General features: G+C 44.8%; 1 protein-coding gene across 1 annotated transcript in view; it reads right to left on the bottom strand.

Annotated features, from left to right (window-relative positions):
* The window catches only part of PCSK2 (proprotein convertase subtilisin/kexin type 2), a 137,466-nt gene extending 126,807 nt beyond the window's left edge, over positions 1–10,659 (bottom strand). The window contains exon 1 of the mRNA XM_081189108.1: positions 10,180–10,659. Coding sequence (XP_081045234.1) covers positions 10,180–10,362 — 183 coding nt within the window. The 5' untranslated portion in view covers positions 10,363–10,659. The remainder of the gene's footprint in view (positions 1–10,179) is intronic.
* Positions 10,660–13,126: the final 2,467 nt, after the last annotated feature.

The raw sequence follows: 13,126 nt of genomic DNA, 5'->3' as shown, positions 1-13,126 counted from the left end.
AATATTGTTTAATATAAACAATTAGTATATTTAAGGGTAAGCATGCTCCTAAACATAATGAGACCTACTCCTGAATAAGTATGCACTGAATCAGGTTGCCAGGCTGAGATCCGTACAACAGGCTTGCAACTCCGTGTGCACTGACCTGAGATGAAGCCCTGCTCAGGTCAAAATGCAGGGCAAGCCTTACTTGTGCCTAAAGGCAAAGGTAAAGGACCCCTGACAGTTAAGTCCAGTGGGTTGTGGCACTCATCTCGCTTTATTGGCTGAGGGAGCCGACATTTGTCCGCAGACAGTTTTTCCAGATAATGTGGCCAGCATGACTAAGCCACTTCTGGCGAAACCAGAGCAGAGCATGGAAATGCCGTTTACCTTCCCGCCGGAGTGGTATCTATTTATCTACTTGCACTTTGACGTGCTTTCAAACTGCTAGGTTGGCAGGAGCAGGGACTGAGCAATGGGAGCTCACCCCGTCACGGGGATTCAAACCGCTGACCTTCTGATCAGCAAGTCCTGGGCTCTGTGGTTTAGACCACAGCGCCACATGCATCACTCTTGTGCCTACTCATAAGCAAACATTGTTAACTTCATTGAGACTTACTCCCAGGTAAATGCATATTGTACAGGAGCGCAGTCTTAAATATATTCAGGGAGGTATCCAGTTGTCCAATACCACAGTGGGGAAAATACCTCTCTCGCACTGACACATTATTATTGCTTTCATTATTTTGTTGCTTATATATACTACACAGAGCAGCTCTGGGTCAGGTTAGAGGGAGAGAATAAAGAGAGCTGGCCCGTTTCGCCTCACAGGGTCTGAGGAAGACACAAGTGCCTTTGTTGTTTGTTTTCATGCATGCCTCACAGCAACAAAAAAAAGCTGGCTACTCAAGCTGCTTTAAGAAGTCCTGAATGTTGTTGAGGGCCACCAAAAATGGCCACAAGGGCTGAATGTGCCCCCCAGGCTACATGTTGGAGCATTCTGTTATAGAGGTTGCCGGGCAGCAAGTTCCATCACCCCTGACCATAGGTCATGCTGGCTAGGTCTGATGTGACCTGCAGTCCAGAAACACCTGGAGGGGCACAGATTCCCCACCCCAGTCCTACACAATCGCATCCTGGGTAGGTCTAACCGCACTCAGCTGGAAATAAATTGCATCGCTTTGGGTGGAATTGATTTGCACATAATGATATGCTGAGAATCACAGCCTTTGATTCCCCCAAACAAAAGACGTCTTGTGAAAAATACCTCTTTTGTTCTGTATACCAACTGACAAAAGCCCAAAGAATGGGCTTTAGAAACATGTCTCTTTTCTCTGAGGATGTAGGTTAGAAGGAGATGTTCTGATGCTTGCAAGCGACTTGCGCATCTCACATTGGTTCTAGCACATTTCCCAGACCAGCTATGTGCTTGGAATATTTGCGGTGGTACATATGAAAGGAAAGGGCCTGAAAGAGAAGCCGTGTAGAGCAGTTCCATTGTGTTTATAGTAGTCACCAACAGGGGTGGCTGTGACTAAGGGCAAGGGCCTCTCCAAGTGGGGCTCAGAGGGACTCCTGTCTGAAAATTGGAAAACCAGTGCCAGTCAGACAGCCTTCAGCTAGATTGACCAATAATTTGACTGCGCACATATCACCAAAAGAAGGGAGGGGGGATGAAGGTACAGATTTGCATAAATAATAATAAAATAATAATAATTTATTATTTATACCCCGCCCATCTGATTGGGTTTCCCCAGCCACTCTGGGTGGCTCCCAACAGAATATTAAAAATATGATAAAACATTTTAAACTTCCCTAAACAGGGCTGTTTTCAGGCATCTTCTAAAAATCAGATAGTTGTTTATTTCCTTGACATCTGATGGGAGAGTGTTCCACAGGGTGGGTGCCACTACCGAGAAGGCCCTCTGCCTGGTTCCCTGTAACCTCACTTCTCATAGTGAGGGAACCCCCAGAAGGCCCTCGGAGCTGGACCTCAGTGTCCTGGCTGAACTATGGGGGTGGAGACGCTCCTTCAGGTATACTGAGCCGAGGCTGTTTAAGCCTTTATGGTCAGCTCCAACACTTTGAATTCTGCTCGGAAATGTACTGGGAGCCAATGAAGTTATTTCAGGAACGGTGTTATACGGTCTTGGCGGCCACTCCCAGTCACCAGTTTAGCTGCCGCATTCTGGATTAGTTGTAGCCCCACGTAGAGCGCATTGCAGTAGTCCAACCGGGAGATAACTAGAGCATGCACCACTCTGGGGAGACAGTTTGCGGGCAGGTAGGCTTTCAACACTTGCTTATTCAAATTTATGTGCATAGCTGCAAATTAAGAACTAGTAATTGTAATCTAAAAGAAACTGAAGGCATCTACCCATGGTGGAGAAGTCTGTGGACAACTCTGGTGCCCTTGATTTCCATTTTTTTAGAGTTAGAGTTGTATAAAGCTTAGAGTTGCATCCCTGGCTCTGCCCACTTTTGCATCTGGCCCCTCCCATCGCTGATATGCGGCTCTCAGAAAGTTGTCTTTAAGGCAGTGTGGTCCCTGGGCTGCAAAAGGTGCCCCACCACCACCCCTGATGTACAGGAAGTGATAGGCTCACCTATCCATTCTTAAGGAAATCAGCCCTGTGTGCTCACTGGAAGGACAGATCGTGAAGCTGAGGCTCCAATACTTTGGCACCTCATGAGAAGACTCCCTGGAAAAGGCCCTTGTGGAGGGCACAAGGAGAAGGGGACGACAGACAACGAGATGGTTGGACAGTGTTCTTGAAGCTACCAGCATGAGTTTGACCAAACTGCGGGAGGCAGTGGAAGACAGGAGTGCCTGGCGTGTTCTGGTCCATGGGGGTCACGACTAAACGACTAAACAACAACAACAAAAGCTTTATATTCTGGAGTGGTTAAAGATAGGGAGCTTTGCACAAAACTTTCTCCCTCTATTACCTTAACAATTCAGGTGGGGGGCACAGCTGAGCAGTAGGGGACATCCTTTGCCTTTGGGAGGCCTCAGCCTTGGTCCCTGACACCTCCGGTTAGAAGGAGGAGGAGGAATGAGAGAGCCTCTGCTACTGTTCGAGCACACAGTACAGAGTAAATAGTCTGACCAGCTCCAAGGCAGCTGTTTCTATTCACCAAGACAACATCCACAAAGCTGAAATAGGAATAAAGGTCATAAAGTATAACGACAAATGAAACTGATACGGAAATTAAAAACACCATTGCAAATTACATTACTGCTCGGCCTATTGTTCTCAAAACGTGACGTCTGTCTCCCTAGGGATGTGAATGGACATTAATAATTGGCGAAGTGAATAGAGAGGCTCTTGCTGGAACTGCTGGACCCTTTCCGCATCTGTTTGTGTTTGCAATGCGATAACTGTGTTGAACATTGCGATAGCAGAAGGAAAGTTGGGGCACAAGCGCTCTACTTTTAAAAGCCAGCTTAGCATTCACATCCATCTGGGAGAGGTGTACAGTGGTACCTCGGGTTAAGTACTTAATTCGTTCTGGAGGTCCGTTCTTAATCTGAAACTGTTCTTAACCTGAAGCACCACTTTAGCTAATGGGGCCTCCTGCTGCCGCCGCGCTGCTGGAACACGATTTCTGTTCTTATCCTGAAGCAAAGTTCTTAACCTGAAGCACTATTTCTGGGTTAGCGGAGTCTGCAACCTGAAGCGTCTGTAACCTGAAGCGTATGTAACCCGAGGTACCACTGTATAGAGAAAAATATAAAGAGCCTTTCTCTCTCTCTCTCTCTCTCTCTCTCTCTGGAAGATGGAGACATTGCATGTGAACATCACATTAGCCTGAAGTACCTCCACCCAATTTCAGAGTACTACAGATATTTTAGGCTACAAGTCCCTTCAGCCTTGATCAGCATGGCCAAAGGATGGTGGGTGTGGTCAGCCAAAATGTTTGAAGGACCCCGGAAGGATTGGCATAGCAGGCTGTGCGGATGTCATTGGCCCAAAGATAAAGTCCCTACCAGAGAAAAATGGCAGATCAAGTTGATGGATTATGCCAAAATGGCTAAAATGATTGGAAGAATCAGAAATCAGGAAAACCAAAATGTTAATAAGGAATGGGGAAAATCTACAACCTATCTTAAAATCCATTGTAAACAGTTAAAATCGTTAGTAGGATTGGAATGACACTTGTAGTTTAATGGTGAATTTTGGGACACAGTGGAGAGGTAAAAGATTTGGATTATCATAAAAGATGCAGGAGGAAATGATTGACAATAGGACCCACGAAGGGGAGGAGGGAAGTCCAGGAGATTCTCTGGAATCTTGTTTCTATGATTTATGTTGGCTATGTGACTGTAAAATTTTAATCTGAAAACCATACACACACACACACCCCATCCCAAAAGAAAAAGAAAAAAGGAAGGATTGCCACTAAGCTCAATGGGACCAATAGCATCTTCAGGTGTTTAGTTATGGTAGCTCTATAGCTGAAATGGGGCTAATGAGAATAAAGAGGGAGGTACCAGCATGCTGGCATGAAAGCCAAGGTTTGCATAAGTAGGTTGGGGACTTAGGGTGAAGAAACCTAAGGCCCGCAGAGATTTAAAAAATAATAATTCTGAAATGTCCCCAAGGACAGGATGAAGCAGACTCAATGGCCATGAGATTCTAGCTGAACGTTAGAGGGGGGAATGGAAAACCAGGAGGGGATAGAAATGGAACAGAAGAATGGACGACTGGCTTACCAGAACACCAAAAAAAAGAAGAACCTTGCAGGAACAGACCAGTGAACTATCTAGTCCAGCATTCTGTTCTCACAGTGGCCAAGCAGATGCCTATTGGGAGCTGACAAGCAGCACATGAGTGCAACAAGATCACTCTACGCTGCAACATTTTGTTGCAGCAGGTTCCACTTTTCCATGCTAACTGTCTGCAGAGGCACCTGCCCTTATCCTTTCCAGCTCCACTCACATGGTTGTGTTGAGAAGCATCACCCAAGTGGGAAGCTGCCAACATGAAGCATGTATCGCATCTGAGGAATGATGGGAAATTGTTTCTTTGGCTGAAAGTGCATCATTAGAAAGTGCTGCTCTTCCCTGTGAAACTGCTGCAATGACGCTCAAGGCTTAGGTATACAATATACAAATTAACTAATTAGATGTATGCAGCCCAGCCATTCATGAAGGCCCTGGCAAAATTAGGAGAGCATGTAATCTTCCATTTAAGCAAAATAAAATTAATGCACTGTAAGATATATTTAGGACACGGGTGGCACTGTGGTGTAAACCACTGAGCCTCTGGGCTTGCCAATCAGGAGGTTAGCAGTTCGAATCCCCACGACGGGGTGAGCTCCCATTATTCGGTCCCAGCCTAGCAGTTTGAAAGCACATCAAAGTGCAAGTAAATAAATAGGAACCACTCCAGCGGGAAGGTAAATGGCATTTCCGTGCGCTGCTCTGGTTCGCCAGAAGCGGCTTAGTCATGCTGTCCACATGACCCGGAAAAACTGTCTGCGGACAAATGTCGGCTCCCTCGGCCAGTAAAGCGAGATGAGTGCCTCAACCCCAGAGTCGTTTGTGACTGGACTTAACTGTCAGGGGTCCTTTACCTTTAAGATATATTTTGATATGATATGATTTGTTATTTTTACCCCAGGTTTTTTGTCCATGGACTCATAATGCGGCTTGTGAGAATAAAAACAACAAAACATAAATAGCAATCATGAAAACAAAGAGGCTAAAATGGCAGCAGATCAAAAGCGATAGACTCTTCCCCACCAAAGCTGCTGTTGTTCATGGTCCAGCTCAGCCTTGGTTGAGAACTTGCTTCTAGAACTGATGCTGAGTTGAAAGACTTGACAAGACCACCTCCCAGCAAACCACTATTCTAGGAGCAGTCAGTGTGGTGCCCTACAGGTATTTTGGACTACAACAGCCCCATCATAACATGGCCAGTGGTCAAGAATGATGGCGGCTGTAATCCACAATGTCTGAAGGCTACCTTTGGCTACCTTTGAGAAGCATCTTAACCAAGCTTGCTAGGTTGTCTTAAGCCATTGGATGACTGTGAAACCATCTATGTCCAATGACACTTGTGCAAAATCACACCCTTCATATTTGAGAAGCAACAGAAACTTTTTGTGATTCCACTGGAAAGGCATAATTGAGAGGTGCTTTTTTTTAAGGTGTCCTCCTTCTTCCACCAAGCCCTTCTTCTTTATCTAGCTGTTCAAATGAGTCTCTTTCAAAATGAAGGAAATTAAGCAGTGAGATCCCCCAAGGATCTGTATTGGAGATGTGTGATTTAACGTATGGTGCAATCCCCTACATGTTTATTCAGAAGTTAAGTATCATTGTGTGCTTAGGATTGCAACCTTATTCATACATTATCTGGAGTTACAGGAACAAACAGAATGGTAGCCAAGGTTGCTCAAGAAGGATCTCTCCAAACCGGATGAACGGGCAACAAATCAGCAAATGAGATGCAATGTGATCAGAAAGTCAAGTATATTGCACCAGGAAACATCTCCACACATACACTCATTTGTATGTGTGCCTCTATAATGTTTGTGCCTGTGAAAAGTTGTGCATTGGGTAGCTACAGCTGTATTTAACATGGTCTACACACTATAAGGAAGCTCATGTCCTTGGAAAAGGTGAGGACAGTTGGATAGATTGTTCAGAAATTATAGGATGAGCTATTCGGGAAGGAGTACTTGGCATTGATTTAAATATAAACAGCATTTATATAGCTGCACTATGACAGGAGTTATCTGGGTACCTCTCAAAGCAAAACATACAGCAGTTGGGATTTTACAGATACTTTGTTATATAGAATCCATGTAGTGTCTTGATAAATCATCAGACAACGGTTATTTCCCTCTTTTAATATGGACAAGATTTGTGAATAATTCCTGCCATCCACCTTAAGTCCTTGAGATGAGTTGGTCTAAAATTCAGGCAGAGAGACTGCACACCATTAATTATGAAGTATACTGTGGGCCTACTTATTCCCAGGTGATAAAGTTTGCACACAGTGGCACTTTTAAGGAAGCATTTCTCTGAAACAATCCCCCCCCCAAGAGAAAACTGCCAATATTACCGTGGGATGGGGGGAAATGCTAGCTGAAGTTTTTTATAAACTTTGTGAATGTTCATGCGGTAGTAAAGTCCCAGAGTATAGACTTTAGGATGTCAAAAATAATCTTGGTCCTTTATTTGTGTAAAACAAAGTGCCCAAAGCTTTACAGTATAAGCCCACACGTTAACCTTAAAAAGGTGCTTTATTATTAAGCATAAATTTCACAGAAATGAAATAAAATCTGAAAATTACTGAGCTTGCCCAACTGCAGCTGAAGTTAAATATATACTTAAATGTAGGCAAAACAATTCCCTTTTCCAGTGGAAGGTTTGTTTGTTTTTATCTCACATACAGTATATCTTTTCTCAGTTTACTCCTATTAAAATCAGCTCAACATACAATGGCAAAACAGCATTTATGAATCACAGAGAAAAGGGCTTTTAGATGGTCTCTTTCCCTTCTGGGGTGCATCCCAGCCCACTATTGGCAATTCTGAGAATGTGAAGGCAGTGGACAACTTAAGCTTTCAAATCTCCAAGCCATACTTGTGGGGGAAACAACTGAGCCTGCTGGGAGATCCTTGCAGAAACATGTTTCTCAATCAGAACTAGAAGATAAAGGAGTAGGAATTTCCATAGGCAGTGAAGCCAACCCTGCAAAACCATCTAAGCTCCTTATTCCCCACAGAGAGGAGAAACCAAGGACTTACTGCTGAATTTATTCTCCTACAGTAGAAAGCAAATGCACATCTTGTAAATAATGCATGGTGATTTTCTTTTTGTCCTTCAAACAGGGCGTGTGGGGATGGGAAGAAAGGATACATATAAGGAAGAGATGCACTGCTTCCTAGCGATTGCTTTGCAGTTGGGTCTCATATTTGGGGGTGGGGGGGCGATCTTCAATTCCAAACTCACCAACTGGAGAGAAAGTGCCACTAAGCTCAACGGGACCAAGTGCAATAAGCTTTACAGAGCATGCCACACATATCTCTGTTGCTGGTTTCTGTAGCTTTTAACTCAGGAAGGTCACCAGCAAAACCCTATTCACGTCCACATCAAAAATAAGTCCCATTGACTTCAGTGGAGCTCACTCCCAGGGAAGTGGGCACAGAGTTTCCGCCCAACCCTTAAAGAAAAAGAAACTAATTCCATGGCCACCGTTCGTTCTGCAAAGAGGAAATGGTGCTCTGATAAGATATTGCTGCTCACAATGGAAGGAAATGAATTTGCACTCCCAGCTCCTTGTGCGAAGGCAAACGGGAAGAGGCTGACATTCACTTGGAGTTACACCCTTCCAATGGGCAGAATAACTTTGTGGATCCAGGTACACATCTGGAGGATAACCTATTATATTTATTTTATTTTATTATTTTTTTATACCCCTTCCCAGAGTATTCTCAACATCTAGCTTGCCTCCACTTATTTTGCCTAATAGTTTAGAAATCTCCTGCATCTGGTGTCCATTTCGTTTACCGGGGACTACCATGAAGAAAAAGAGTCTCACAAACTAGCTGTGCAAGGAGCTGCGTCTCTGAAACAGGATGTGAAATGAAAGTAAGGGAAAAGAATCCGAAATATGCATTTGGCAGAGAAGCACATTTAAGGAGTCTGACCCAAAGAAACTTGGCTTTTTAAAAATAGGGGCTTACGCAGAGGATCTCTTCCCCAAAGCTCTAGCAACTGAACCACATCGCTGTTTAATAGAAGAGAAACTTTGGCAATGCTAAATACCACCTTATCTATCAGACAGCAATGGAATTAAGCCAGGGTCGCCACGCATTTTGCCTTCCTTCTCCTCTGTTGAGCTGAGGCATCTTTGGTCTGCGTGCCACAAGTTGGGCTGACTTATTATGCTACTTTGATGTGATTTCCCTCTCAACCTCCCCCGCTCGATGCACAGACTTTCAAGAGCCTGATACAATTCCCAGGGAACAGGGGAACACCCATTAACCACAATGGAAGTTAGATCAGGTCTTTCTTGCATAACTGCCAGCAGGGTGGTGGAGGGGAAAGCAGCAATGGGCTGCCTGCTTCTATGCACATATTTATTGCTCTATTTTTTCTAGGGACTTCACAGGAGCTGCTCTGACCAGGAATGTTTCATAAGACCAAATGCTGGGTGTTTAGCAGTCTAGATTAATCAGATACACAGCAGTCTCCTGGTTTACATAAAGAGAGTGAGATATTGGTTTCAACTTCAGGAGAAGCAGAAAGGAGATGTTTGAAAGGCTCTTTGAAGCCAGAAATTAGTAGCATGCATATATTCATCAAGCGAGTTTTCTTGCCTTAAGGTCCCTTGCTCCTCTTCTTAGACATCACATTTCTAACCTTAGCTTTCAGCTTGTTTGTTACAGCCTAGCATTTCATTTTATCACATTCACACTGCAATTGCATGAAATTTAAATTTTAATCCCAGGTACAAACTCTCTGTGTCCAGCTGTTCTTGGCAGAAATGTTTTTAAAGCAAGTCCCATGGCTAAAGGCAGCTTCATCTCTGGATTTGCATGCACAAGTGAGTTCCTCAGTTATGATTAGCATTCTGGTTACCCAGAAAAAAATGCCTCCTGCAGGCATTTCAGCAGGAGAGTGAAACCAGAGGGCGGCTGTGTTTTGCCAGCAATTATAACAGGTTACCAAACTCACCAGGTGAGGCAAGCACCAATTGGCACTGGTCTTAAATCCTACAGTGCCATGCTTAGCTGGCAGTGGGGTCTTTGAACAGTCACTATCTGAACCTGCTGCATCTAAGAAACTGAAGAAGCAGAAGAATTAGCCATGAGGATTTCCTCCGCCTCCCATCCTAACTTGGAGAACATAATCACAGAAGTGCGTGCATTTGGCTGCTAGTGGCTACAAGAACATAATGTGCACCCATCATTCAAAAGACTGCAAAAAAATGAAAAATGAAAATCTAGGTAGAGCATTTTGGTTTCAGAGCAGCCATCCACCAATAAGAGTTTCAAAGAACTCTGTCTTTTTAAAAAAATACCCCTTTTGCTCCTGTAAAATGCATGTACAGATCTCTCCAACTTTGCAAGGTGATTCTATCAGCATCATGCACAATTGTTTTGTTTTTTTTAAGAGGGTGGGTGTATTTTGTAATAAATAAATAAACAAACAAATAAGCACGAGAGAGAGGACCTTACCTTTCTGACCCCATTAAAGCCATATTCTGCAGCAAGTTGCTTGGCTTCTGCTTCTCCCCCTTTGTGAAACTCAACCCAGAAATGATTCGTGTAGATGGGTCTTTCGGAGGCAGAGGCAAAACGAAGCAGCCCTATGAAAAAGAGGCCGGCTGTCTTCCAGTGTGGAGCAGCGTCTGCCTTCATGGCTCTTTCGGACAGGGAGTGCAAGGGTATGAGAACTGAAAATAACGGTAAGCAAAAGGAAGAGGATATAAATAATATAATGTCGACTTCGGGGTGGGGGAGGCTGATCAACGGGCGAGCTGAAGGCAGCAGATCAACCGGTGCTGTGGCTTAGCATGTCTGTGCCTGGAGAAGAGGGGGAATCCGATGGGATGGCAGCTCGTGAAATTATGCTGATGTGTGGTGTGCGTGTGTGTGTGTGTGTGTGTGTATGTGCGCGCGCGATGCCAGATCTGCATTTTTCAGCTCCTCCTCGTCTCTAACACAGCGAGGCGGCTAAAAGAAAGCACCAACCCGAGCGAGGTGGGGCTGCGGGGCTGCCAATCGCGGCCAGGCAGGAGGGTGTGCGCTCCTCCCTCCTCTGCCTCCCAGCTGAACGCGCTGGCTGGAGGGCTGGCACCCAGGACAGGCAAACCTTCCTAGCGGCGGCGACCTGCCTGATTCAGCACCTTGGAGAATTCCTCCATTTCTCCAAGCCCTGCGCGCGAGGAAGGAGAAGCCTAAGCAGGGGAAGGAGAAGCCCAAGGAGAGGGAGATAGATAAGCCCTCCAATTAGCATCCGTGCTGTCACTGTTTTGCCTCTGTGGGAGGCGATGCTGAAACAACAGCCCCCTTCCCATCCAGAACCTCTCTGACCTGATCCCAGGCTAACGTTACATTCCTGCGCGATGGGGGACTCCTCCCTTCCCGTTGCAACAAGGGAAGCTCTCTCTCTCCAAAGGGCTTCCCCCGACTAAATGGCCTTTGCCCGTTCTTCTATTGCAGGGTTGCTGAGCTTTGATTCGGAGGGACAGACGACGTTTCCAGAATCCTCAGCTGATCTTGGCTGGGGTAGGAGATCTCTCTGACAACTGGTGGATCAGGGGGTGTGGGTCGCTTTCCCACATCACCAGCCAGATGAAAGTGTTGCAGCTCAAAACACTCGGTGATTGATTCGTCGCCTATGTAATTTGAAGATCCCGTTATCTGGCCAAAGGGTGAAACTGATAGGCAGATCAAGGGAAAGCATTTATAAATCAATACCTCGCTTTCAGATTTTGAATGGAGTGCATGTGGGAGGCCAGAGGCTTCCTGTTAGTCAAGAGGAATACTATGGAAGAACATGACAAGACCCTGCTGGATCAGGCCAAGAGGCAATCTTTCAAATAATAACAAAACTATTTTTTAAAATTTGATTTTACAAGTGTAGAGTTATAACAGTACCAAATACATATCCATATTTAGAGTTTTCTCTGAATCTCCAGACTCCCCCCCCCCATGGGTCCTATTGGCAACATTTTCAACTGCTTATTATTTCCTAATCCATATTTTATATCTCTCCATATTGTCAATAATATTTGTTACATTACAAGTGTTATTAGAATCCTGCTAATGTTTTCATCTGCTTACAGTGGTCTCCTCCTAAATACATTGTAATTTTTCCCCATTCTTTATTGAAGTTTTTGTCTTCTTGGTTCCTGAGCTTTCCAGTCAGTTTTGCCATTTCGGTGTAATCCAACAGCTTGGTTTGCCATTCCTCTCTGGTAGGGACTTTGTCTTCTTTCCATCTCTGGGCTGGCCAAAAGGCAACCTAGCCCAGCAACCTCTTCTCACAGCAGTCGACCAGTTGCTCGTGAGTAGAACTTTAGTGCAACAGCATTCTCCCCACTTCATACCCAGCAAACTGATATTTAGAGGGAGAACACTGCTATATCTACAGCATTTTCAAAGCGTTTAACATTGTTTCATCCTGCTCTTACTAAATCTCAAAAATGTGAACATGGGCAGGAGATGGCATCAGAGGTCAGAGTACAGTGGTACCTCGGGTTACATACGCTTCAGGTTACATATGCTTCATGTTACACACTGCGCTAATAAAGAAATAGTGCTTCAGGTTAAGAAATTTGCTTCAGGATGAGAACAGAAATCGTGCTCTGGCGGCGCAGCAGCAGCTGGAGGCCCCATTAGCTAAAGTGGTGCTTCAGGTTAAGAACAGTTTCAGGTTAAGAACGGACCTCCGAAATGAATTAAATACTTAACCCGAGGTACCACTGTCTTTTGGCTTACTGTGTCATGCGAACCAGTCTAACTCTAGTTAAGGAGATCAAACCAAGGTTTAATTGTGGTTTGTTTGAATGAGAGCAACTGTGGGGAACCTTTGGCCTTCCAGATGTTGCTGAACTACAACTCCTATAGTCCCTGGCCAATGGCCATTCTTGCAAGGACTGATGGGAGTTGTAGTTCAGCAAAAGGGCAAAAGATTCCCCACACCTGTACTAGGACTTGGGCATAAGCTACAACGAGGCTAGAACTTCGCACTCCTCCTCTCTAAGCTGTACTACGTGCAAGGACTGGGATCCATGGTTTAGTCCACTGGTCTTCAACAAGTGTGTCAAGTGGTTCAGGTTAAGAACAGACCTCTGGAACGAATTAAGTACTTAACCTGAGGTACCACTGTAGATGCAGTATTTCTTCCTATGTATTTGTGGCTTGACTCACTTGGCTGAGCAATCTCAATTCATTTGCTCTGCAAGGACCGTTATGAGTGCACTTGTTCCTTCTAGTGGCAGAGCCCATCGTGTAGCAGTTAATAAACTGATGATATGGCAGCTGCAGCATCAATCAGGCTGGCTTTTCTGAAAGATGGTCCCTCCCATCCCTATAACTCTTGGCAAGTTACTGTTATTCACATTTTATATGTGTATAACTGAAGCTGAGAGAGTTTGCTGGATGGTTTGCCATTTCC

This window comes from Podarcis bocagei, assembly GCF_964188305.1.
Source record: "Podarcis bocagei genome assembly, chromosome: 3".
Lineage (NCBI taxonomy): Eukaryota > Metazoa > Chordata > Lepidosauria > Squamata > Lacertidae > Podarcis > Podarcis bocagei.
The sequence above is the reverse complement of the archived record's forward strand: the minus strand, read 5'-3'. Positions and strand labels throughout refer to the sequence as shown.